Below are 26,475 nucleotides of genomic sequence, written 5' to 3'. Positions count from 1 at the left end.
ACTCCTCACCCCAAGAACCTCTGGAACACAACATCCAGGGTGAGCCCAGCACAGAGCAGCAAAATTATCACATTAGATTAAATTAATTTAATTAACTGATTTGCTTGCTTCTCCTCCAGAGAGAGGCAGCGCTCACATCCACATCTGGGATTCACATCTTCCCTTGGAGCACTGCCCTTCCCACCCTCCTTGGACCATCCTAAACAGGGGGTAAAATCCCCTGGTTTTGGGTAAAAACAGCACAATTACGGGCAAAAGCTCCCAGATTTTACCTTCCTGGCAGATTTTTAGGCACTTGCCACCAAAAAGCTGCCCCTGGCAGACACAGGGATGAAGGGAGGGAGTAATAAAGCCGTGAAAAGTTTAAAGACATTTATTTAAAATACAATTTATAAAACGTTTTCTTTCCGGCGCACGTTTTTTCAGGGGCGGAAACACGCGGTGCCGCGTCCATCCTCCCCCTCCTCGGGATGAAGGCTCTTCCCACAGGAACGCCGCCGAGCCCTGCCCGCGGGCGGGACGTGTCCTGGGCACCGTGTCCCGGCACCGTGTCCTGGGCATCGTGTCCCGGCACCGTGTCCTGGGCATCGTGTCCTGGCACCGGGACGCAGCAGGAACAGCCAGGAGATTTCAGTGCTGGAAAAGGGGATTTCGATGCCGGAGCTGGAACCTCGGTGCCCAACACGGAGGAGGCGGCCACGCGGCGCTGACCGGCTGCACCAGAAATCCGGTGGATTTGGGAGGTTTTTGGCTATTCAATGCTATTTTTAGGAATAATTAAGGAAAGGCGCAGTGACTACGGTTATTGCTGATGTCCTTCTCCCTCCTGCTCCCTCCCGCAGCTCATCCTGGCCCCCAGCCTGATGGGGATGAGCGAGATCCTCCACAAGTCACCAGGATGCCAGGGGGAATCCCAGGGGAATCCCGGGGAATCCCGCCCCTCCTGGAACAGCTTCAGGAGCTCATTAAGGTTCCAGCAGATGGGATACACAGGTAGTTTCTATTTTCCCGTTTCTGTGGGGTTTCAGCCTCATTTCCACACAGGGCTTTTTGTGCACATCAAGATTGGCTCGTTCCCCTCAAACCTACTGAAGGCAGCACACGGATGCAGGAATCCGTCGGGAACCACACGGGTTTCCAGATCCTGGCACCCCAGGACAGCATTTAGTGTTCATCAATCCCTTGATACCGAGTGATCCTCAGCTTCATCCAGGGGGAACATCTCCGTTCAGAAGCAGCAGCCTCCCCATCCTCGTCCCGGGAGCTGGAGCAGGACGACCCCTTCCCTGAAGCCTCGCTGCCTCCAGGGAGACGGAGGGATCATCCAGGCTTTCTCCAAGGCTGGTCTGGTTCCCGGCTCTGCCATTCCGGGAGAGCTCGTACCGTCCCTGCACCGCCGGGGCCGGAGCCTCGGGATCTGCCACTGCCCGACATCACAGCCGGAGCAGCACCGGAGCCTCTCCTCCTTACATCTCCCTCATTCTTCACCGCCCGGCCCTCCCTGGCCAGACGGCAGGCATGGGGTCACTCTGCATTCCCTTCTCCCCACATACAAAAGAACCCAGAAAGAATGTACCTTAGGCTATTCCTCAAAGCCAGCAGGGAATCGGAGGCAAGCTTTAACAGGAGCAAGATGTGAACTGGGTCCAGCTCTGAGGTATCTGGGGGTATCCAAGAGTTCGCTTCCATGGCAGTGGAAATGGAGGAGAGGCGTGAGCTTGTCATCTCCGAGCCATCACATTCATGGAAATCCATTGGAATTCCCTTTTGAACACTCAGCTATCTCTCTGGATTCGAACAAACGGCTCAGACCCTTCCCATGCACTCCGCCAATCCGAGATACAGAAAACAAACAGAAAACCAAATAAAAGAACCTAAAATCCTTGGAAACAGAACTCGTTCTGGAAGTGATGAGGACAACATGCGTGGCTGGGGAGGCTTCCCATCTTTTTTTTTTCCTTAAATGCCGGGTTTCGAGTACAACGAACGTTATTGCTGGCGCTCGCTCCGACCCGAGTGGGACACACAACTCCCTGCGCCCGGCCGAGTCCGGCACGGCCCCTCGAGTCCCGCGGCCGTGGCACGGCCCTGCTGGGATCGCCGCTCACAGTGGGTGCAGAGGGGAGGTCACAGTGCGTGGGGCTGAAGGTCACAGTGGGCAGAGCAAAAGGGTCACAGTGCAAATCACCCCGGGACGTCCCCTGGCCCGGGTGCGCGTGTCCGTGCCGGCGGAACGGCGCCCCCGCCTCTATCTGCGCTGCTTGAAGCCCTGCGAGCCATCGGGGCCCAGCGGCTGCCGGATCACATTGTTGGGCTGCCGGGTGTCCTCAGGCTGCGAGATCCGCGGCGGCCTGTGGGGACAGAGGGGCACGGCTGAGCCCACGGGGACACCGGGGGCACGGCCGGGCCCGCGGGGACACCGGGAGTGGGGGTGAGGGAATGAGGGGTGGCATTCCAAGTGCTGTTGGGAAACCCCTGCACCACAGAAACGCTGCCACATGCTCTGGGGTCCCCAGCAGAGGAAGGATGTGGAACAAGTCCAAAGCAGCCTGCCAAGGTGATCAGAAGGATGGAGCAGCTCTGCTGTGAGGAAAGGCTAAGGGAATTGGGATTGCTCAGCCTAGAAGAGAGAATCTCTGGGGTGACCTAACTGTGCCCTTCCAGTGCCTGAAGGGGGCAACAGGAAAGATGGAGGGACTCTGGACAAGAGCCTGGAGAGACAGGCCAAGGGGGAATGGATTCCCACCGCCAGAAAGCAGGAATGGGTTGGGTATTGGGAAGGAATTCCTCCCTGTGAGGGTGGCAGGCCCTCGCACAGGTTGCCCAGAGAAGCTGTGGCTGCCTCATCCCTGGAAGTGTTCCAAAGGCGCACAGACGTGGCACCTGGGGACACATTTAATGGGGAACACAGCAGTGCCAGTCAATGGCTGGACTCTCTGACCCTGGAGGGCTTTTCCAACCTCAGTGATTCCATGATTTATGGCCTTACCAGGCACCTCCCCTCACTCCTTGTGGCTGAGACTCTGCTAACAGGGCCCTCCTCTCTCTGTGCTGGCCCGGCCGCACTCCCCAAGGAGCCCATCCCCGCTGGTGCCAGGCAGGAATTCCCCAGGAGCCCGGGGGCTGCTCTCACCTGTCCAGGATGGGCTTCTCCTGCTCCTCCTCGGGGCTGGCGCTGCCCAGGATGCGTTTCCGGGCCTCGGCGTACTCGGCCTCGCGCTGCGCCAGCGATTTGACGGGGAAGGCGGGGCGGCTGGCGGAGTGCGGGCTGCTCAGGACGCCGTTGGTCGTGGGGCGCTTGAGGATGCGGATCTGGGGCGGCGGCCCCGCGGGAAGGCTGTCGTCCTGGATCACAATCGGCACTTTGGGAGGAGATTTGGACTTTCTGCTGTGGGGAACAAAAACATGGGGTTGGTGCGTGTTTTCCAAGGGGGTTTTCTGCCCGGCGTGTGAATTCCTCGTGCTCAGATGACACTCCTGTGATTAAGAGCAGCCTGGAATAATTAAAGACCTCGTTATAGTTGTAACTCTAAACCAGAGCAGTGCATTAGCTCGGAAAGAGATGGAAAAATCAGTCCCTGCTGTGTTTGACACCATTAAACTCTACTGAAGGAAAGGGAACAGACACTGGGTAAATTTTTAGCATTTCTAGTCGAAGATATTGGTATAAGCACCTTGATTTCATTCCCTGCAAGGACTTCTAGGGCTCCTCTCACCAGGACACCCAGCCTGTCACTCCAACCCTGCCATTTCACTCCTCAGAGGCAGCCTCGGCCCCAGCTCAGCATCTGAATGTTTTATAGTCCCTTTTCTGCGTGGAACTCCCAGAGGACAAATCCCATGACTCTCTAATAATCAAAGGGGAAAAAAACCCAACAACAAAGGACTTGTCAGCAGTGATTAAAAACATTTCTGGTAGGAGAAAATAACACATCACTGCCCAGACCCAAAGGAAGCAGGAAAAGAAATTCTCCCTGATGCAAGACACAGCAAGTCAATCCAGGAGCTGGGATTACCTGACTCACCCATGTCATCCCTGAGTGCCTCTTTCTGACACGGCTTCCCCCAAGCTGGAGGAGCTGGCTCTGAAATCAAACCACTCTCAGAAGCTTTCTGCTGCCCTGCCACGGCTCCAAAGGGCCACCTAGTGGCACGGACACAGGGATTCCCTCATTCCCAACTCCAACGCAGTGCTCCCTGCTCAGTTTGAAGCTGTTTCCCCACTGTTCCCCTTCCCCAGGCTGTCAAATAGCACTTCAGGAAAATCAGGACTTTACCTCTCCTTCTGTGTGATCTTCAGCTTCTTTTCCAACCGTCTGTCTATTTCCTTGAAAAGAAGGAGAGAAAAGTAAACACACAGAGTTTTTAATAAAATGAAGACCAATCTCAGTTTGGAGGTTGGAATTTGAGCCTGTCTGGGCACACACATTAAATTCTGCTCTTCCAAATACTGATCTATAAAGGGGGAAGGGAGTGTGCGATTCCCTCTGAGGATGACTTGGGAATCAAGAGGCAGGGAAAAGCCAAGCCACCCTGGATAACCCATGAGAGAAGCAAAACCAGCACGAGTATTTTGCTGTAACCAGGAGCACACCCACAGCAGGCCATGGATCCAGTGTGGGGTGCCCATGGCTCATTTTAACCGCGTCAGCTGGCACAAAAACCCCTCTGAGGGTAAAACCCCACGGGGTTCCACAGCAAGGTACTCCTGGATCCAGGCGAGGACCAGGCCAAACCTGCCGGGCAGAGCAGCAGCGGCGGCCGGGGCAATTCCAGCGATCCACGGGCGCCATTCCAGGGGGAGATGAGCCCCGAGCCCCCGGCCGTGGGCAGGGCTGGCCGGCAGGGCCACATTCCTGCCAGGAGAAGGCCCTGCCCTGCCCCAGGGGCACAGGGAGCCTCCCTGTGTGCTCCGTGCCTCTCCGCACGCTGCAGTCACCCATGGGCAGAGACGCGTTAATCACCCACAGCCGGGCCTGAGCGTGTCAGCCTCTGCCCAGCGCTGGCATCCACCTCAGCAAAGGTGTTGCAACAGGAGCGATTACGCAGAGAAACTCAGCTAAGGAGAACCAAGCCAGGCTTCAACCCTCCTGCAGGGTGACCTGCCCCAACCCCGCCAGTATTTTTAGATCCTCGCAATAGCTCTGTTAGAAGAGGCTCCGAAACAGCTTTTTGTGTTTGATTTAATCATCAAGGAAGGGGGAAAACACTACCTGAGAGTGTCCTACTTTAGCCAGCTGATAACTGGCACTACAGAAGGAAATTCCAAACTTCTGGCAGGAGGCAGCTGCTCTACTTTGAGGCCTGGCTGCTTCCCCACACTGCCAGCAGGAACCACAGCGGGCACAGCTCGGGAAAGGAACGGGTTTGGACAGAAATTCCCTGCCCCTGTGAGCAGGGAAGGAGCACAAGTCACTACAAGATGCCAAACCACAGTGTTGGCTGTTGGTCATACAGGCCACGGCAGCCTCCACCTAGAAGGGAATAAATCATTTCAGGAAGATAAAGGGTGGGTGGGCGGTTGAGTTTCCTACCCAACCCTGTCCTGGGAGGTAACAAAACCAGGCAGAGCTTCACAAGGCAGGTCCCAGCCAGAGTCTCCTGGGGAGGGCAAACACCTGCAGTTTCCTTCCTCTTCGAGGGGACTGGGAGGGAGGAAAATCCCACTCCAGCACTGCTCAGGGGAGAGGAAAATGTGCATGAGCTGCCTCCTGCCCCCTGAGAGACGCACGGGAACAGGCAGCAGGGAGGTGGATATCCCGTGAGGATGGAGATGTTGTGCAGCAGCTGGTGGAAAACGATGGAAGCTGAACTGAGGGGAAGGGGTTGGTTCCTCACTGAGCCAGCCCAGGTGACCTCATGGTCTTGAAACCACATCTTCACCCTCCAAGAGTTCACCATGGCTCCCAGGCCCTCCTGGAATATCCCCTATTAAATATTTCAGGGCATGGGGGAGAGAGACAACAGGAAAACGAGGTGGAAGTGGGGGGACAACACATTCAGGAGCTTCTCAAATCATTTCACTCCATTCAAAACAGGGCTGCTGAGCCCTCAGGTGGGACTGTGGGCACAGAGGTGTCACAAGGCACACAGCAGCCCTGGGGGAGGCTCTGTTCTGATCCTCCTTCCCGGCAGAGGAGAGGTGGCCTTGGCAAAAGTCACATTCCTGCACTGCTGGTGGCTCTGAGGTGAGCCCCAGGGCTGCAGCTGCAGTCTGAACATGAGATGCTGCAATTGCAGAGCGTCACCTCCACCTCAGCACCTGAGAGCAGGCGATTGGTGTCCCTGTCACCGGCCCCCGCGCTGCCGGACAGCGCCGCTCATCCCCACGCGCCCCGGACGCTCCGGCCACAAAACGAAGCTCTATACTCTGCTCAACACAAAAACTTACTCCAAGGAATCCTTCAAAACCATCACATTTGCTTTACAGACCATTTCACTCTTTCCCACTCTGGAAAATCCCCCAGGTCATTTCCAGCAAAATTCTTGGTGTCTTTGTCTCCAAAGGCCCAGGATTGCCGGTGGTCAGGGAGCAAACACATGGTCCTGGATCATAAACCAGCACCAGCACACTCAGCAGCTGCTCCGTGCTTGGGGAGCTCCTCACCAAGGACCACACGGGATCACGGAGGCTGGAAAAGACCTTGGATCACTGACTCCACCCCGGGCCTGATCCCTATCCTGTCCCGAGCCCGGTAAGTGCCACATCCAGGCCTTCCTTGGACACCTCCAAGGATGGGCACTCCAAACCTCCCTGGGCAGCCCCTGCCAAGGCCTGAGCACCCTTTCCATGGAGAAATTTTTCCTGCTGTCCAACCTGAGCCTCCCCCAGCCCAGCCTGGGGCCATTCCCTCTCCTCCTGTCCCTGTTCCTGGGAGCAGAGCCCGACCGCCCCGGCTGTCCCCTCCTGTCAGGAGTTGTGCAGAGCCACAGGGTCCCCCTGAGCCTCCTTTGCTCCAGGCTCAGCCCCTTTCCAGCTCCCTCAGCCTCTCCTGGGGCTCCAGCCCCTTCCCTGCTGTTCCCTTCCCTGGACACCCTCCAGCCCTTCCAGGTCCTTCTTGCCACGAGGGTCCCAGGAATGGAGATGCCTCAGCACAGGGGACAGGCCCTGCCCTGGGCCTGTGCCCACACCAGGCTGGCACAAGAAGCAAAGCCAGGAGCAGCTAAAATATTCCCTGAACTCCAGCCTCAGCAGCTGATGGAAGCACTGTGCTCTCTGCAGAACACGAGGCTTCCTCCACATGTAGGGATCTTGGCGGAATAATAAACCAACCATGCACAGCAAGGACACACAAACCCATCCCAACAACTGTCAGTCCTGCAGGATCCATGGAATTCCTGGCACTGCTCAGGGGATTCCAGCTGCCTCCAGACATCCACTGAACTTTTAGGTAGAAAAAGTCTCCCTTTGTGTTTAAATAGATGGCCAAAAGCAGCTCCCCACCTCACACACCTCTTGGTGTGGCAGAAATAGCGTTTTCTTTTGAACACAGGCACTGACTCCACATTTTCCAGGAACTCAGTGTTCATTACTAGGATGTTTGGAATTGTAGGAATGGAGCATTTGAACACCACGTGCAGAGACAGCCCCAGCCCTGAGCAGCCTCACAGCTCGTGACAGGGATCACTGCACCAATTTAAAAGCAGAATCACCTTGGCAGTGCTCGTTTTTAATTAAAATCGAATCCCTGCTGCTGCTCCGCACGAATCCATCCGTCTGCTGATGTCATTCCCTCTCCTCTGCTGTGTCACGTTGTCACCGTGTGGGTAAGGAGGTAAAATTAGGAGCTGACTCGGAGGGCAAGCGCCAGAGGCACTACGAGCACCACAGGCATGAGCTGCCTGCAGAGGCAGCTGGATCTGGCATCCGAGGACCTGGACAGGTCACTGTGGACAAACCCCAGTTATCACCACCTGAGGGGCCCTTCCAGCTCCCCTTCCCAGACAAACTTATCTGTATCACCAAAAACAAAGCCTGGTCCACATCCCCGTGCAAAACCCCCTCCCCAAAGATCTGTAAGGAATCTCACCCACCTATTTTTAGGGTCATTATTTGTGGATGCCAAACAGGACCCAAACAAACAGCCTGAAGGAGACTCTGTTCTCTGACATTTAGGCTGCATTTGTGGACAAGGACGTCATGGAAACTGAGCTCCAGCCCCATCACAGCCATCCTTCCTACCCCCACCCCTGAGGAAAACAGCAAAGAGGATCCATAACCCCCCCTGGAATGCAGACACAGACCCCAGGACATGAAGCTGCTGCTCAGATCCCACATTCCCGTGGCCTGGCATCCTAAAGAGCCATCCCAGCCATAAAGCTGATAGCTTGGGAGTGCTCCTGGTGAGCTGGAGACCCTCAGCACCCCAGGAATGTGTCCTTCAGGAAAGGACGGCCCTGTGGAGCCTCCATGGGACGGAAGCACATTCCCAAGCAAAACCAGAATATTGCAAAGCACAAGGCCCCGAGTCAGCCATGCTGTTGTCCAAAGAACCTTTTGGGAATAACTGCAATGCTCTGGACACGTACAGAGCACTATCCCCTGCCAGCAGGGACTCTCCAAACACAACGAGCACTGGCAGCTCTGAGCTCGGCTGATCCAGGGAAGGAATAACAGGATAACAACCTTTGGCTGGTTTTTATCCCAGGTTTAGTGAGTGACCACAGCTGAAGGTGTGAGGAGAGCAGAGACTTCGCACAAATCACTTACACTAGGTCGGTATTTCCCCCTAGTCCTCCAAAATTCCTCTGCAGAACTGCAGGGGTGATGCCCACTAGAGCACAGGGCAGTCCTGGTGCTCTCCTGGATCCCTGGTAACATTCCAAAGCTCTGGAAAACCATTAACCACATTCTCTGCCGTGTTTACTCCCAGCACAACCCTCTACCCCTTCTCACCCCAATACCATGGAATGTCAAACCCCAGAACAAGCACATTTAGGCTGGAGCTGGATCCTCCCAAAACCACGGCCTTGTCTGCTCATTACAGCACCAATGGATGCTCTGGCAATTCCAGACAGAGGCAAACTCCAAAGCCTGGGTTTTGGAGTTCTTTTCTTTAGGAAGTAAGACAAGTTTTAAGATCTGAGGTCACCAGTGCTGTGGATAGGGACCTGAATCTGGAACTGCTTCCCCAAAACACCATCAGGAAAGAGCAGACATGGGCAGTCCCTGATCTCCTCGTTATCCACCTATTTCTCTCCTCCAAAGAGAAATTAATCTATTAATTACCACAACATTCCAATTTGTGAGGCTGCTGGGCACCAGCCTGCTGCATTAATTCGCACTCCCAGCTGCTGTGCCATGCTCAGGCCTGGCAGAGCCTGGCCCAGGACAGCCCCGAGGGGTTTTTGTCTCCGTGGGCAGATCCTGCTCCTCAGCACCAGGGGACAAGAAACAGGACAGGGAATGTTTTTGGGAACAAGCCTGGCAGTGCCACACAGCATTCCCAGGATGGATGTTTATGGTGGGAGAAGCATCAGGAGGGCAGCAGCTCCTTCTCCCTTGCTGGAATATCCCCAAACCAACCCTCATTTCCTACTGTCCATTCCCAACCTCCAAACTTCCCATTTCTTAACAAAAAACCTGCCTCTGCCCAAGCAACACCAAGCAGCACAAACAGAAACTTCCATTCCCAGTTTTAAGACGTTTTTGGACCCGTTACAGCACCTAAAGCCATCATTTGGTGCAAGTTTGCCCAAAATCTTTTGGTGTGGGAAGTCCAAATCCATCCTGGGCTCATCCCAGCACGATGGCAGCAGGAGAGGGGGGATTCTGCCCCTCTGCCCTGCTCAGGTGAGATCCCCCTGCAGAGCTGCCCCAGCCTTGGCACAGCACAGGGAGAGAGTCCAGAGGAGGCTCCAGGATGGTCCCAGGGATGGGGCAGCTCTGCTGGGAGGAAAGGCTGGGAGAGCTGGGGGTGCTCACCTGGAGAAGAAAAGCTCCAGTGACACCTCAGAGCCCCTTCCAGTGCCTGAAGGGGCTCCAGGAGAGCTGGGGAGGCACTGGGGACAAGGGATGGAGGGCCAGGACACACAGAATGGCTCCAAGCTAAAGAGGGACAATTTAGATTGGATATTTGGGATAAATCCTTCCTTGTGAGGGTGGGAGGGGGCTGGGATGGAATTCCCAGAGCAGCTGTGGCTGCCCTTGGATCCCTGAAGTGTCCAAGGCCAGGCTGGACAGGGCTTGGAGCGCCCTGGGACAGTGGGAGGTGTCCCTGACAGGATGTGGAATGGGATGAGCTTTGAGGTCCCTCCAATCCAAACCATTCTGGTTCCATGACCCTCACAGCCCTGACACCAAAACCCAGTTTTCCTCAGGGACACAGCTCCTGCACACCCAAACCTCGTTACTGTGGCCTCTGACCACAGCAGTCATTAGCAGAGGGAGGTCACAGTGTCACACTCCAAAGTATTTCCCTTCTGACTCTGCTGGACTTCAATCCCATTCACAGCTCCAAGTGACAGGAGCTGAAACCTTCAGATCCAGTGACCTGGAGCCTTTGCTGGTGGGTGACACTGGCCCCACCCTCACAGGTCCATTTAGGTGACAGACAGGAGACATTCTGCCACCTCAGGTGACCTGTCCTCCCCGAGCGCTGCAGCACAAGCGGGGGACGAGCCCCGGCCCCCAGGCCAGGACAAAGTCCACTGCCAGCCTCTGGCTGCTCCCATCCCCCCGGAGCGGCCGATAACCGGGACACGGGGCAGGCTCTCCCTTCCTGGAGACTGCTGAGCCATGGCTGGGATCCCAGGGAGGCTGGAGGCAGCAGCTGGGAATCTGCAAATCCCAGGGGAAAAAGACACACAAGGAGATTAATTCCATGTGTTTTTTAACCTGTTTTGGATTGCCAGAGTAATGTTTGACCTACAGAGAACCAGGGAATATCCTGAGCTGGAAGGGATCCACAGGGATCAGAGTCCAACCCCTGGCCCTGCACAGACACCCCAAAATTTCTACTTTGTCCAAACACTCCTGGAGCTCTGGCAGCCTCAGGGCTGTGCCCATTCCCTGGGGAGCCTGGGCAGTGCCCAGCACCCTCTGGGGAAGAACCTTTCCCTCATCTCCAACCTAAACCCCCCTGGCACAGCTCCAGCCCTTCCCTGTGTCCTGTCCCTGCTCACAGGGCAGAGATCAGAGCTGTCTCTCCCCTTGGGATGAAGGTGAAGGAGATTCTGACCTGAAATCAATTACTAAGACTCTGACACACTCAAATTTTAATTGGCAAAGGAATAACCGATGAATCCACCTGTCAAGCACCAATTCCAAGCTGAGGATCACCCATGACCATGGACACACTCCAGTTTGGGAGCCCAGCTTCCCATCTAACATTTAATTATTGCTTTAACCAGGTAAACAGACCTGAGTGTCACCAACTGACCTCTCATTTGTGTTTTCCAGCTGGGCCACACAACAGTAAAACAAACCAGGAATTAAGGCCCATTAGTGTTTTCTGACCCAGCCTGGCCTTTGAAGCCCTTTCCACCCTTACTCCTAACTCAGACAACTCACACATTACTCACGCCCTGGTTTTCCATCTGTAACTCCTGGACTAGCAAAACCTCCCCATTCCATGGACATTCCAGGGCTCTAATTAGACACCAGGGAGGTGACAGGGACTCAGAGCCCCCACAGAGCTCCAGTGCACCCTGTGGCCCTGGGACTCCTGGGACAGGGGACACTGCCAGGGCAGAGGGCACCCCCCTGCCGTGGTCACTCAGGGGTGGCAGATTCCCAAGAGACAAATGGAAGCCATGCTAAACACCTAAACAACCACCTGAGGATTTGTTTTACAGCTCCCTGAGTGACCAAACCGAAGCAGAAGGGCTGTGTGAGGTTTTGGGGGGTTTTCTTCAACCTAATGAGATTTTCCTGGTGCCTGACTTGGAAGAGCTGGAATTTTAATTATGAGGCCTCAGGATCTCTACTCAGCCCAGAGCTGCCTCTTGCTGACAAACCTTCTTTAAGGCCCTGAGGAGAAGTTCTCAGCCCCACCAAAAACTAAAAACACAAAGCCCCAGAACTAAAAACCTCATGTATTTGCTTTCCCTGTTGGTGGAATACTAAAAAATTACATGTTGGGACACGGACAATGTATCCCAAAAACCCACCATGGATCTCCTGCTACATCTCTACTGTTCCCTCACGTGCTGAAGGGTCTAAAAAATTAAATAACTCAAGTTCTCACCAGTGTGAAGCATCAGCATCACAGAATCAGAGCTGGTTTGGGGTGGAAGGGACCTTAAAACTCATCCCGTGCCCCCCTCTGCCATGGCAAGGACAACTTTCACTGTCCCAGGGTGCTCCCAGCCCTGTCCAGCCTGACCTTGGGCACTGCCAGGGATCCAGGGGCAGCCACAGCTGCTCTGGGCACCCTGTGCCAGGGCCTGCCCACCCTCACAGGGAGGAATTTCTTCCCAGTATCCCACCTAACCCTGCCCATTCCCTCTTGTCCTGGCACTGTCAGAACAGGATGTGTTTGAAGTGTCTTTGGTGTCTCTGTTCTATTGCAGCCTCCTCCTGAGCACCACCCATGACTGCCAAGCCTTGTGCCTTTATGTTGGGATCCCTCTTGTGCTGCCTTGGATGGAAGAAAATCACAGAACCATGGAGTGTCTTCAGCTGGAAGGGACCCACAGGGATCAGAGTCCAACCCCTGGCTCTGCACACACACCCCAACAATCCCACCCTGGGCATCCCTGGCAGCACTGTCCAAACACTCCTGGAGCTCTGGCAGTCTCAGGGGAAGAACCTTTCCCTGACCCCCAACCTAAACTGCCCTGGCACAGCTCCAGCCGCTCCCTCAGTCCTGTCCCTGGTCACAGAGCAGAGATCAGAGCTGCCCCTCAGGAGGCTCTGCAGTCACTACAGCAGAGCCTCCTCCTGCCCTCACTCCTCTTTCCCCACCTGCTGCCTCCTGTAGCTGTGACTTTGGGACACCTGAATGTCCCCAGCTGCACCAGCATCCATCAGGACCACAAGAACCACAGGAAAAGGGGAGGCTGGGCTCTTCTGTACTCCACCCTGCTCAGCATCCCGTGTCCTGTGGGCACCACGGGCATCTCCAGGGCTCCTTCCTGCCAGGCACAGAGTGAAATCCCCTTCCTGAGCCCAGGGATGGCCCAGGGCAGCCCCTGCCCCTCTCCCACCCTGCACAGGCAGCTCGCTTCCCACCCGCCTCCAGCCGCCCCAACAGGCACCCAGAGCCCCACAACTGCAGCAGCAGCTGCTCCTCCTGCCAGGCCTACAGGGAGCGGCCGAGGGAGCTGGAAAGGGGCTCAGCCTGGAGAAAATGAGGTTCAGGGGGACCTTGTGGCTCTGCACAGCTCCTGACAGGAGGGGACAGCCAGGGGGGTCGGGCTCTGGGAACAGGGACAGGAGGAGAAGGAACAGCCTCAGGCTGGGCCAGGGCAGCTCAGGTTGGACACTGGGAGGAATTTCTCCATGGAAAGGGTGCTCAGGCCTTGGCAGGGTGCCTAAGGAACGCCTGGACATGGCATTCAGTGCTCTGGGGACAAGGTGGGCATGAGGCACAGGGTGGACTTGATGATCCTGGAGGGCTTTTCCAACCTTGAGGATTGTGTGATTCCCCAGGGAAACTCCCTGCTCACCAGCACAAACACCATTCAGGTTATGAGCACGAATAACCAGCAGTTTGGACTGGAAAAGGGTGTGAGAAAGGACAAGTGACAGGGGGTTTTCCTTCTAAGGAAAAGCACCTGAGAGGTACCAGCAGGAGGGACAAACTGGGAAGACGCTCCATGGCAGGATTGGAGCACAAGGACCATTTTAAACCATTACTCAAAGCCACAGTCATCGGCTCCTGAGGCCGCAGCCGTGTCCCTGCATGGAGCGGTTTCAGGAGCGCTGGAATTAACTCCGGCGCCGGGCACGAGGCTCCCGCCGGGCGCAGCCCCCGGCCTTGGCAGGAGGGGCGGGCGAGCGGCTGCGCTGCCCGCCTGGCACCGGCCCCTCTCGGCGTTGAGTTACAGGCTCTATTTTGCTCCCCTGGCTCTGGCCAGGTGTAACCCAATCCTTTGCCCACAGTCCCGTTCAGGCTCCTCACCGAGGCTCCTCTCCTCTGCCCTCTGATCCCCAACCACCCCGAGGAGCTCACTAAAAGCAGAGTTTGCGTGGCGGAGTTTCCTCTCCCCGCGAGCACCGCGCCGAGCACCCGCCCACACTCCTGCTGAAACAGTCGCTGTATTTGCAAGCACAGCACTCACAAATCCTCGGGGTCCCTCAGCGTGACAGACACGATGCCGGTTCAGCTCCTGAGGCGCTGTTAAAGCAGGGCCCAGCTCCACGGGGCCAGGCTGGGGCTCTCCCCGTTCTGCCCGAGTGAAGGAGCACGTTCCCATCAAGGGGCAAAGGCTTTCGGGTCCCCGCGCTGTCCCCGCACCCCACCAGGGTCACCGCCACGCTGGGCACGCACATTTTGGCTCTGCTCGCCGCCCTCCTGCTTCACCTTCCCCGGCTACCGGAGCTTTGTGCGGGGCTGGGCCGCGACCCCGCCGAGCCCCCGCTGCCGCCCCGGCCGCAGCCCCGCCGGGCCGAGGGGGATTTGGATACCGAGGAGCATACGGGGTGCCGGAGGACGGGCAGGGAGCTGTCCCAACGAGGGGCCTGAAGAGGGAATGAGGAACCGGCGAGCAGCGGGGCTGGGGGCAGCCCGCAGTACCCCGCGCCGAGCGAGGCCGCGGTCCCTTTAAGAGGCCTAGCAGCGCCGCGGGGCCGCCGCGCCACCGGACGCGTCCCGCCGCCTCCTCAGGCGGCGCCGCGCCCCCTGCCCGCGCCCCCCCGGCCCCGCCGCGCCGCCCCGGTCCGCCGCCCTCACCCCGCTGTCGGCCGCCTCCTCCCAGCTCTCCGCGACCTCCTCATCTTCCATTTTAATTCCCGTCCGCCGCCGGGCCCGCGCCCCGCGCATGCGCGCGTCGCCCGCCGGCCCGCGCCCGGCAACGCACGCGCAGCGCGCGGAAAGGGCGGGAAGCGGCGGCGGGGCCGCGGCGCCACAGCGCCCCCTGGCGGCCGGGAGGACCGAGCTCCGGGAAGGTGTTTTAGTGTTGAGGCGTTTTCCCTTAATTTTGGTGTTTTCCGTAAATTTTGAGATGTTCTCCCTTTCAGGTATTTTACCTTAATTTTAGTGTGTTTTCCCACAACTTAGAGGAATTTTCCCTTATTTTCGAGGTCTTTTTCCTTGATTTTGGGGTGTTTTCTCTTAAATTTGGGGTCTTTGTTTTTCTATAGTTTTATTTTACATTACTTTTTGGGTCTCTTCTCTTAGTTTTAGGGTGTTTTCTCTTAAATTTTAGGCGTTTTCCCCCTAATTTTGGGTTATTGGACAAATCTCTCCCCAAACTGAGGCTATTTCAGCTACCAACCCATGTCCTGCAGACATCCAGATGTCCATGTGTCCTTCCATCCTCCAATTTGTGCCTCTTCATTTAAGCACAAAGCTAGTCTTATAGAGCACAAGGATAAGTTCCAGCCTTTAGAAACATCAAAAATTCCCCAAGACTCCATAATTTCTTAAACATTTCTCATTTATATCCAAGATATTCACCACTCCAGTGTTCTCATTTTGAGCTCCAAGCCATACAAAGCTTTTTGGGGTAGGATTTACATTTCCTTTTTATCGCTCAAAAATTAACTGCCCCTTCAGCATCCTAAAAAATTCCTGATTTTCACACAGGGAGTTACAGAAGCTGCCCTTAAATCCTTAATTTTTTCCCCCAGGATCCCACCCGAGAGCCAGAGTTTGCCGGCAGATGGCGACCGGATTCCTAAAAATCACACAATAAACCTCCAGCTGAAAGAAATCCTGATCCCTGTGGTTTGCTCTCACCCTGAGTCTCCCCCTTCTCTTCCAAGCCCAAAATTTGGGCAGCGAACCTCCGGACACCCTCACAGGTGGATTTTGGGGGGCTGTTTATCCAAGGTGGAACTGTTGGAGGAGATTTGGGGGCTGTGCAGTGCTCCGGGGGCATTAAACCCTTGGATTTAAATTCTTTTGGCAGCTCAGCGGGGTGGAATACGGCGTTTCCCGTCCTTAGGCATGCTGCCCATGGAGGAGAGGTTGCAGCAGCCTGGGACTGTTCCTGCCCATCCTCTGGGATTTTTCCAGAAGTCAACAGGAACCAAGTTTTCCAGCAGCCAGTGCCTGGCACGGTTGGCTTGATCCCTTCCAGCGTTCCAGCGGCGTTTTCTTGGGACGTTTCCTTCCATCCTGCTGTAAAAAACCCTCTTCCCAGCCATGTTTGACCCCGAACATCCCAAAAACCCGGGCGGAACCCATTGGGAATGTGGCACTGATGGCTGTGTCACAGCCCAAGGGTGCTCACCTGGTGGAGGACAAACCCCAGGGGTGTCTCCGGGTTATCCCAGCCCTCCACAAACACCTGGGACATCCCACGGCTCCTCCCCGGCAATCCCGGCTCTCCAGGGATTCTGGAGCATCCCCTCGGGCAGGGCGCGGGCTCCTCCATGTGGGATGTGCGTCTGTGGGAGAAAGGGAGGCAGTGATTGCCTCTTCCCTGGAGAATGATGTCCCCACACAATCCCCCAGCAGGATTTGATGCCAAAACACAGCCCCGAACAGGGATATTCCCCCATGGAATGGGCTGCACGCCCTCCTTTCCTCACCTCCATGGGAAGAGGGGCACCACAGCCCCCCAGGAACAGGTCACATCCCGGCTCCCCTCAGAGGCTCCAGGGACATGGCAGGGCTGCAGCAGGCGCTGAGGGGCACCCCTGCAGGCACAGCGGGTCCCCGCGCCCCAGTTGCGCCTCCTGGGACTGTGGATGAGGGTGGGAAATCGGGATAGAGCGGGGCTAGAGCAGGAAAGGGAACGGGACCCGCCCAGGCACCTCCGCCTCAGCGCCGACCTCCCCAACATGGCGGCCTCGCCTGCCCGCCTCTCTCAACATGGCGGCAGGACCGTCCCAACATGGCGGCCACCACGCCGCGCCGCGAAGTTAAGACTTGACCTTCCCATCATGGCGCGACCATGACACCATCCCATTCCCGCCCCATCATCACGTGATTTCAGGGGCGGTCCCGCGCCTGCGCAGTGCGCGGCCGGCGGGGCCGGGGCAGCGGCGGGAGGGCGGGGAGGGAAGATGGCGGCGCCGGTCGGAGCCGTCACCGGGGCGACGCAGCGGCCCCGCCGCCCGCAACCTTGAGGGCCCGGCCCGACTCGGCCCGGCCCGGCGGCAGGTGAGAGCGGCCCCACGGTGCGGCTTGCCCGGGCGAAGCCCCTCCCTGGGGAGCGGGGCGGCGGGACGGGCCCCTCAGGGCGGGACAGGCCTGGTGTGGAGGGGACCACATTTGAGGGTGGAGGCTGGGGGAGCCCCTGTCCCAGCCTCTGTCCCAGCCCCTCACGGCGTTTTGAGGGGTCGCTGCGGAGGGCAGAGCCCACGAGGAGTTGAGCCCCTTCTGAGAGGGGTGAAGCCCCTTCCCAGCTCTGGGGTGCGAGGGGAGGGCGGCCCCGGGGCTCCCTCAGGGCGTGAAAAAAGCAAAGCCTGCTCCCCAGAAAGCCCTATTGTCCCCTAAAAAAAGCCGTGTTTGCTCCCTGAAAGCCGTGTTACTTTCCCAAAAAGCCAAGCTTCCCCCCCGAAAACAGTGTTTCTTCCCCAAAATGCCATGTTTCCTCCCCTAAAATCCATGCTTTTCCCCAGCACGACATTTCCCCAGAAAGCTCGTGTTTCCCCAGAAAAGCCATATGTTCTCCCTAAAAGCCATGTTTCCCCAGAAAACCTCGTGTTTCCCCCAAAAAAGCCGGGTTTCTTTCCTAAGACCTGTTTTCCTCCCTAAAAGCCATGTTTTCCCCAAATTAGCCACGTTTCTGCCCTAAAAGCCATGTTTGCCCCCAGAATTCCATCCTTCCCCTAAAGAAGCCAAAATTCTCTCCCCGCCGCTTCTCCCCCTCAAAAAACAAAAAAACAAAACAAAACAAAACAAAAAAAAAAAAAAAAAAAAAAAAGAGGGAAAAAAACCCCAAAACCAAAAACACATCTTTCCCCTAAAAGCTCTTTTCCCCCCAAATTCGGTGCTGGCATGGGGCAGTGCCAAGGCACAGGCTGGCAGTGCCGGCGGGGGAAGAATGGCTTTTTGAGGGGGAAATACAGCTTTTACGGGGAGAACGTGGCTCTTCAGGGAGGAAACAGCTTGTTGTGGGGGGAAAACATGGCTTTTTGGGGCAAATGTGGTTTTTAGAGGGGGAAACACAGCTCTTTGGGGGCAGACACGGCTGGGGGGTGCTGGGGGTGCCCCCAGAACCTCAGCTCGCGTTGGGTACGGGTGGAAACAAAGGTGAGGCTCAGTCTGCGCTCGCTGCCCGTGTGAATCCGCGTCTCCCCTCGCTCCGCGTGCCGGGCGTGTGGCAGTCCCTGCTTTCGGGTCTGGAATCGCGGTGCCGGAGCAGCCGCGGTGCCCAGCCCGGCACCCCCGGGGGCTTTGGGGTGTCGCTCCCCATTGTCTCCGCTGCCGCTGTCCGCTCGGGGCTTTGGGCACGGCTTTATTTGGGATCGTGTTCTTGTCACGGCGGGGCTGGGCTGAGCAGCCGCTGCAGGGCTCGGCAGGAGCATTATCTCATCCTCCCGAACCTCTTGGCTTTTCCAGTCAGGTTTTCCAGTGGGGCCGGGCATTTCTCGGGAGGAGCGGGAGCAGGGCCGGGGTGTCTCGCTGTTAATGACCTGAACTCTAAGGAATGCTCGGAGCAGGAACAAAAGGGGAGTCGGGAATGCTCGTCTGCGGAACGGGGATGGGGGATAACCCCGGGATCGCCGGGAATGTCGTTTGTGCTCGGATGGCTTTAATCGTCCCTGGGAGCCGGCTCGGGTCAGCAGCTGGAACTCTTCCCCTGGGCTGGAAGGGGCAGGAATTGCAGTGAATTCCCGTGGAGGAGCTGCTGACCTAAATCCACACCCTGGGTGGGAAGGGGCCTTTCCCCACCTGTCCTTCAGGAGCGGAGCCTCCCAGGGAAGCTGTGGCTCGGGGGCAGTGCTGCCGTGTCCTGACAAAGTGCTTTATGTCGTGACATAGCCCCGCAGCCGGGGCTTGGCCCTTCTAGAGATCAAGAACCAGAGTGGGAGGTTTCCTTATTCCCTGGGTGTTCCCTCCACCATCTCTCCCTCCTTTTCCTTATGCTGATGCCAAAGAAAGACTGAAAACCGGGACTCTTTTCCCTTAGGTTGTGTCCCCCTAGGGCGTGGGCTTTCCTCGGTGTCTCAGCTGGGAGAGAAGGGAGCAGAATTCCAGCTATTTCACGGAATCCAGGAGGGCTGGGGTTGGAAGGGCTTTACAGACCATCCCTGCCATGGGCAGGGACACCTTCCCCTGTCCCAGGTCTCTCCAAGCCCGTCCAGCCTGGACACATTTCCAAGGCAGGGTGTGCCTGTCTTGCACACTGTGTGGTTCCACAGCGTTGGGTCCCATCCTGTGCTCGGGAGTTCTGTGTCTCCGTGCTCAGGCGGCGGCACAGCCACATCCCGTGGTTGTTTTGGCGTGCCAGGGATGTTTGTGCGTGTTTTTCCTGCTGCGCTCCCTGGAGTTTTCCCTGACAGGTGGCTCCACCCAGGCAGCATTGCTTTTCCAGGGTGGCAGGTGAAGCTGTTGGATTTGGAAAGGCTCCGGTTTTATCATTTTCTCTTGTGGGTTTTTACAGGCAGCGTGTACAATTTTAAATTTTAATTGGAGTTTACTTCAGCCTTTATTCCCCGGGACTCTGGTTTTGCCTGCGTTTGGCTGCAGGAGCAGCCCCTGAAGGAAGCTCACCTGCAGGACACGTGTTCCTGCCCTGCCTGGGCTTGGAATGAAGGTGGGGTTGGTTTATTCCCACTGCTGACTGTGTGTGACCTTTGATTTGGGGATTTCAGCCACTGCATCGGGCGCCTTCTGGAGAGGTGTTTGCTCCCAGGGACAGCTGGGGTGTGCTCCTCATCCCATCCCTTATCCCGGGAAATGTAACACATCCAGCAATCTGCACATCTGCCAGGAGCGACAGCAGCAGCAGGTTTGGAGTGGGAGCACGGGGATGGTCGGGCTGTGATTCCCAGCACGTGGCTGATCCGTGGAGTTCTGTTCCCAGGGCTTCCAGGAGGCGCAGGTTTGGGCACAGCCCGCTTCCATCCCAGCCACTTCCACAGGATGTGAGCGAGGGCTGCTGGAAAAGGCTTCCCACTCTCTGTGTAAACAGAGCTGCGCCTCCAAGGGAAGTGATTTTTCCCTGTGTGTTCCGTCAGGGCAGGCTTTGTTGGAAAACATTCATTCAGGATTTTCCTAAGGCTGGAGGTGGGTAAGCTTTGGGCTTTGACTTGGGAAGGGCAACATCATCTGGAGATGGCTGTGAGGGCTTAAGAAAGGTGTTGGAGCTGGCGGCAGGCTCAGGTTTGGCCCAAATCCAGATAAAGGCTGGAAGGAGGCCTCTGGGAAGTGCTGGTGTGCTCCAGGGCTGTTTCTCCGGGGATGTTTCTCCTTCCAGAGCGCGTTTCCCACCCTGAGTGGTGCCGCCGGCGCCTCCCCGGGCTGTCCCCAGCAGCATCCAGGCAGTGCTGCCAGGAGCAGCCAGCACAGCTTGTGATGGAGCTGGGAAATCCAGGTCAGAATTCCTTTTGAACCTGCCTGTGTTGCTACATCAAAGCAGAGCAGGGGTGACACATCCACGTGAAAACCGTGGCTCGTGTCAAGCAACCTGCAGGAATCAGGGCTCTTCCCATCAGGAATTTGCTGTTTCAGGAGCTGCTCTGGACTGTGTTCTCTCCCCCATTTCTATGGCAATCTTTAAATATTTATCTTTGCTTACTGAACTCCCACTGCAACATCCGTGACTGAGAATCCTCGTGTTCCCCCCATGGGAAACGTGGATGCAGTTCAGGCACCAGCAATTGGCAGTGCCAGTGCACTGCATTTCTCCCTGGGTTCCAGACTCCTTTGGAAGCTTTTCCCTGGCTCATTTTGTCTTGTGCAAGTTTTTTCATGATTTGGGGTTTTGGAGGCTTAAGGTAAGTTGGCAGAGCTGCTTTTATTTATTTGGAGCTTCTCTTTCCAGGTGAGGTTGGATGGGGCTTGGTGCACATCTAGGAGGTGTCCCTGTCTGTGGCAGGGAATGGGATGAGCTTTAAGCTCCTTTCTAATCCAAACCATTCCACGATTTTGGCTCCCGTTAGGTTTCACTGGGCAGAAGATCATCTCTGGTTTGAGGAGTGATTTGGGGTTTTCTGGGTAAAAAGCAGCTCAGAAATGTCAGAATCTCACTGTGAAGTCAGGGTGGCTGCGGGAACTGTCCATCCCCAGCCTTCTGACATCAGGGAATCTGGGACACGGATTAATCATTCCAGCTGGGTTTTTGTCACTCTGGAGAGCCTGCAGTGTGATTTATTTGTGCTTTAAAAGAGACTCATGAACCCTTTGGGTGCCGTTATCCGTGTGCTGAGCTTCCAGGGAAGGGGCTGGCTGTGGGAATCGCTGGCTTTTCTTGTCCCTGGTGCCGGATGCACACCGGAGCCTTTTGCCACCTGCCCAGAACACCTGGAAGGAGAGAAGCAGGTGCAGCTCCCTGTGCAGCAGCATCACTCACCCACTGTGGAATGGCTGCATGCAGTTCCTCTGAGCAGCACCTTTAATCCGTCATGCTCTTCCCACTGCTGCTGCTGCTGGGCCGGGCGTTTTCTTTCCCAGTCCCAGCAGCTGCTGGGAATCCCTGTGTGGTGCACAGACTTTCGGGCTTCTGCACACAGATTTGTGTCTTGGGAGGGGCACAGGGGATGCTGCAGCCTGCTCTGAACAGGATTCCTGGATGCCTTGAGGTCCCAGGGTTCCATAAGATGTGATGGGATAAATCCACAGGGAATCTCAGCACACAGAGGTGTGAGGGGCTGGGAACAGCACCCACAAACCACCAGGCAAACACCAACTACAACTGCCAGGACAGGAAAATACAACCTGATCATCATATTCAGGGATTTGTCCTGTTCTCCTGCTCAGAACAATGCCAGTTAATGGTGATCATTGGGGTGGCAGGATGGTAACAAAGGGACATCTTGGGGAGCTGTTTTGTCATTGAATGGTAGAGATGAACTTGAACTTTGCACGATTTCCGTGAATTTTTGTTTGCTGATTAATATAATATGGATTTGAGTGTGCTTTTTTGTTGTCTCTTTCTTAGTATTTGATATTTAAGCCTCCCTAAACAGCCAGGCTTGAGGCATGGCACAAAGGATGGAAGGATAGCTCCTGCTTTCCTCATCCGCGGTATCCAGTGCTTCTGCTTCTCCATGCATTGCCTTTCCCGTTCGCTGAGGAATAAGAAAATCCTGTGCAAAACAAGAACAAATGCTCTTATTTATTCCGCTCAAACGAGTGGAAACTGCAGCAAATCCTCCTCCAGCCCATTAGGTGGGTCAGACTCATGAAATCTGTTTGAAGTGGAATCCTGAGGTTGTATTTTCCTGTCCTGGCAGTTGTGGTTGGTGTTTGCCTGGTGGTTTGTGGGTGCTGTTCCCAGCCCCTCACACCTCTCTGTGCTGAGATTCCCTGTGGATTTAGTCCCATTTTCCCCTCCTTTCGAGCCTGGGCTCTGAGGATGTGCAGAGCAATCCTTCCAGTTCTGTAATAACAGGGTGGCACTGCCACCACCCCGGGGCTGCACCTCAGGTCTGTCCCTTCCTGTCTGCTTTACCCCCTCAAAGATTTCAGACAATCCTCTGTTGCTCACTGCCTGCTGTTTGCTGGGAACTGGTTGGGATTTTGCCCCACTGAGATGCTGGTTTGGGGTAGAAATGTGGAGAGGCAGCTCCAATTTCTGCTCTCTGTGATCAGGGACAGGATCCAGGGAAGGGCTGGAGCTCTGCCAGGGGGGTTTAGGTTGGAGATCAGGGAAAGGTTCTTCCCCAGAGGGTGCTGGCACTGCCCAGGCTCCCCAGGGAATGGGCACAGCCCTGAGACTGCCAGAGCTCCAGGAGTGTTTGGACAGCGCTGCCAGGGAAGTACAGGGTGGGATTGTTGGGGGTCTGTGCAGGGCCAGGGGTTGGACTGTGATCCCTGTGGGTCCCTTCCAGCTGAGGACACTCCGTGGTTCTGTGGAAGGCATTTAGCTGGAGTGGAGCTCCAGGGGATCAGCTCCCATCTCCACTGACAGGGAATCAAAGGAATGCTGCCTGGCTGCAGAGCACCAAGCTCACGCTGGCTCCCTGGGATTCTGAGCAAGGAATTGGGATGCCTCAAGGTCAGCCCCATGGTGGAGCCAGTATTTCCCTCTTCCCAGCCTCTGGCAGCACCCTTTGCCCACACCATCTCACCATGGACCTTTAGCCTTGTAGTTTCTTCTCTCCATCCCCCTTGTACAGCACAGAAATGTCAGAATTGTCAGAAATGAGGGCTCCATAGTCTGAAATTTGCAGAGGCTGCTGAGTGTCTGCCCTCCCTAATTAACGTTTTCTGCTAAAAAAGCCCAGCCATTAATTCCAGCACCTTTGGACTTCACACACTCCAGCACCTCCATGGGGGTCAAGGACACGCTTAACGCTGTGTTTGCTTTTCAGGAATATCACACTTCACATCACCTTTTTAGGGTCTGATTAGGGCAGCAAAGAGTCATGGAATGGTTTGGTTTGGGAAGGACCTTAAAGCCCACCCAGTCCCACCCCCTGCCATGGGCAGAGACACCTCCCACTGTCCCAGGGTGCTCCAAGGCCTGTCCAGCCTGGCCTTGGGCACTGCCAGGGATCCAGGGGCAGCTGCTCTGGGCACCCTGTGCCAGGGCCTGCCCACCCTCACAGGGAAGGATTTCTTCCCAATATCCCCGTCCTCTCTCTCTGTGGGAAACTGTTCCCCCTTGTCCTGGCACCCCAGGCTCTGGTAAAAAGTCCCTTCCCATGTTTCGTTAGCTCCCTTCAGGTATCTGTTTCCAGCTGTCTGCACATTGCTCTGAACTCTGGAGAGGCAGCAGCGCAGGGCAGGGAGCTGGAAATCTCTGCTCCCTGAATCCCTGTGCTGCAGAGGGTTTCATAACCCCAGCTTCTCGTGGCTTTTGTTCCTTCACCTACAAAATGGGGTTAACTGCTGGAATGTGGCAGGCTGGAATGTTTGAGGCATTTCAGGTTGTGTCTCTGTGGCCAGACCAGGTGTCTGTCTGTTGTGGAACTTCTTTTGTTCCACCTGAGAGAGGGAAAATACCTTCCATATTGTTTTGCTGTGTTTAGCAAACAGATCTGCCTTTAAACCTCCTCCGTGTGATCCAGCCCTGCTGCTGGGCACTGCTGGGATGGCTAATCCCTGGCTGGGAGCTTCCATCAAAGGCTTCACCTCTGGAATGGCAGGGATGGGCATGAGGGTGGAACACAGATAGGTTTGGTGTGAGACACAGCCAGTGGGCATCCCAAAAGCACCATCTGGATATGTCTGACACACTCCTGTGGCACAGCAGTTCGGATCAGGAGGGGAGGGCAGTTTGTGGTGCTCATCCCTGATGATGTCCACGTGGAGATGGTGATGGATATCCTGGTGTCCTGCTTGCTAACAGAAACATTGCGTCAGCACCGCTGCTAAGTCAGCAGTGAGCCTGAAAGCCCTGGGTATCGATTCAAATCAAACCTTGGCCAGCCAGGCTACAATAAATCGGGTTTTTTCCAGTATATCTTTCTTTTTTTATGGCTTGAAAGTCAGGAGCCTTGAGCTCATCTTTGCTTTGGGTGCAAGGTCTGGGGGCTGTGCGTGACTGGCGTGTTTTTGTGGGGAGAGGAAGGTTGTGGTTGGTGAATCTGGGCTGAAAGAATAACTTTGTGTATTGCAAGAATAAAATTGTTACCTGCCCCAACTCCTCCTTTGGCACTGCCCAGGGCTGGACATGAGCCAGGTATGCCCAGGTGGGCAAGAGGCTGATGGCTCCTGGCTGGTGCTGGGATGTGGCACTTGGGGACATGGTGGAGTGGGGACATGGTAGTGCTGGGGGAACAATGGACTCAGTGATCGTGTAGGGTTTTTCCAGCCTTACCAATTCCATGCTTCTGTGATGGACGTGTGAGTGCTGCCAAAGACCACGTCTCGATGAAGAACCAGAGGCTGGAGCATGGGCACCCACAGCAGGAGAACCCTGACCTTGACCTGGCTGTGCTTGACTTCATTTTCCTGAAACTCCATCCTTTATTGAACCTGAATTTTGCAGCAGTGCTGGACACCAGAATCCTGCCTGGTTGTCCCACCAGAGGCTGCCTGGGTTCTGTGGACAGCACTGCAGTGAGGTGTGAATGCTGGTAGTTCCCAGCCTCTGGAAGTGTTGGTGGTTTCTGAAGGGAGTCATGTGTCTGGCCCTCAGTGGATTTTTGGAAACAAGGCTTACACCCTTTGCTTTCCCTCTCACTGATTCCTGATCTTGCTGCCCTGCTCTGCCTGATTCAACAGGGGCAGGAAAGTCTCAAAGGTCCTGCTCTAGGATCCAGTAGGTTCAGATGGGATATTGTGATAAATCCTTCCCTGGGAGGGTGGGCAGGCCCTGGCACAGGTGCCCAGAGCAGCTGTGGCTGCCCCTGGATCCCTGGCAGTGCCCAAGGCCAGGCTGGACGGGGCTTGCAGCAACCTGGAAGGTGTCTCTGCCCATGGAACAAGATGAGCTTTAACGTCCCTCCCAACTCAAACCATTCCATGATTTCATGATCCTCAGTTCCCCAAGTTCCATAAGACTGGAAAGGGACCGGGTGCATCCTCAGGAAAGTCAAGAGAGCTCAAAACCCCAGAGGCAGAGGAGAGGGAGGCCCCACCCTCCCATCCCGAGCGGTGCAGGGGTAGGAAGTGCTGTTTTCCTGCTCCCCAGCTGCGCAGGGCTGCAGGAGGTGGATGAGCTCCGGGGCTCTCCCAGCCGAGGACGCTCCAGCACTCGCCTTTCATGTGGCACTGCCCACGGGACACGTGGGGACCACGGCTGTGCCGGGGCCAGCGCTCCGGGAACGGTGCTGGGAGATGCCCTCGGCCTCCCCGGTGCTGCTGCGCGGAGAACAGACTTCAACAGAGTAATCCCACGGGCCTCTGAGGCAGCCTGTCTGAAAGTCGGGAATTAAACCATCCAGTGTGTTTGGATGTTTTGTTAACCAACCCTTTCCTAAGGTATTTCCACTTTTTTCATTTGATTATTCTGCCCAGGCAGTTGGAACTGGACATTGGGCTGGGTGGAAATGCAGACCTTGCAGGAGTTGTGTTTGCAGGCTGATTTTTCAGATGAGCAGAAGCGGGCTGGATTTAGGTCAGTGGCTGTGTTTTCCTTGTGGTTCCGTTATAAATTCCCTTCATTTGTGCAGATGAACCAATTTCAGTGACTTTGTGAGGTTTCAGGTGTTGCAGAACTCAGGGAATGCTGTGACATTCTCACAGGCTGTCCTCCAAAGAATTATCCACAGCTTTCCAAGAGCTTCTCTGGGAGCTCCCCTGCTCTCCTTGTGAAGGGAGGGGTGACAACAATTCCCAGGATCTCCCAGTGTGTGTTAGC

At 56.0% G+C, this 26,475-nt stretch overlaps 2 protein-coding genes across 8 annotated transcripts in view; one reads left to right on the top strand and one right to left on the bottom strand.

Annotated features, from left to right (window-relative positions):
* Window positions 1-358: 358 nt before the first annotated feature.
* On the bottom strand, window positions 359-16,911 carry SZRD1 (SUZ RNA binding domain containing 1). 6 transcript variants are annotated; one of them, XM_063417510.1, is made up of 5 exons: window positions 16,643-16,911; window positions 16,342-16,498; window positions 4,278-4,327; window positions 3,134-3,388; window positions 359-2,351 (listed from the first exon to the last, which is right to left on the bottom strand). In XM_063417510.1, the coding sequence occupies exons 1-5, from the start codon at window positions 16,894-16,896 to the stop codon at window positions 2,249-2,251; spliced, it is 819 nt and encodes a 272-aa protein (XP_063273580.1). In that variant the 5' UTR covers window positions 16,897-16,911; the 3' UTR covers window positions 359-2,248. The 6 variants fall into 6 exon arrangements, with proteins under 6 accessions (XP_063273580.1, XP_063273581.1, XP_063273585.1 ...); XM_063417511.1 differs by having other exon boundaries at window positions 3,134-3,385; XM_063417515.1 differs by lacking the exons at window positions 16,342-16,498; window positions 16,643-16,911 and adding an exon at window positions 14,838-14,964 and having other exon boundaries at window positions 3,134-3,385.
* Window positions 16,912-17,056: 145 nt separating this feature from the next.
* Window positions 17,057-26,475, top strand: part of FBXO42 (F-box protein 42) — a 44,244-nt gene continuing 34,825 nt past the window's right edge. The window contains exon 1 of one of the 2 annotated variants that reach the window (XM_063417506.1): window positions 17,057-17,216. The gene's annotated coding sequence lies outside the window, so the exon portion shown is untranslated. The remainder of the gene's footprint in view (window positions 17,217-26,475) is intronic. The other variant, XM_063417508.1, reaches the window with a different exon arrangement.

This window comes from Prinia subflava, chromosome 21, assembly GCF_021018805.1.
Source record: "Prinia subflava isolate CZ2003 ecotype Zambia chromosome 21, Cam_Psub_1.2, whole genome shotgun sequence".
Lineage (NCBI taxonomy): Eukaryota > Metazoa > Chordata > Aves > Passeriformes > Cisticolidae > Prinia > Prinia subflava.
This window is presented reverse-complemented; position numbering and strand designations above follow the sequence as displayed.

What these genes read in the sequence shown, in the direction of transcription:
- SZRD1 (XM_063417510.1), bottom strand. Translation starts at nt 16,896, where the DNA reads ATGTTGGGGAGGTCGGCGCTGAGGCGGAGGTGCCTGGGCGGGTCCCGT. An exon ending in GTGCCCCTCTTCCCATGGAG is followed by an intron (nt 16,499 to 16,642) that starts GTGAGGAAAGGA and finishes TTTCTCCCACAG; the next exon opens with ACGCACATCCCACATGGAGG. An exon ending in AAGATCACACAGAAGGAGAG is followed by an intron (nt 3,389 to 4,277) that starts GTAAAGTCCTGA and finishes TGTTCCCCACAG; the next exon opens with CAGAAAGTCCAAATCTCCTC.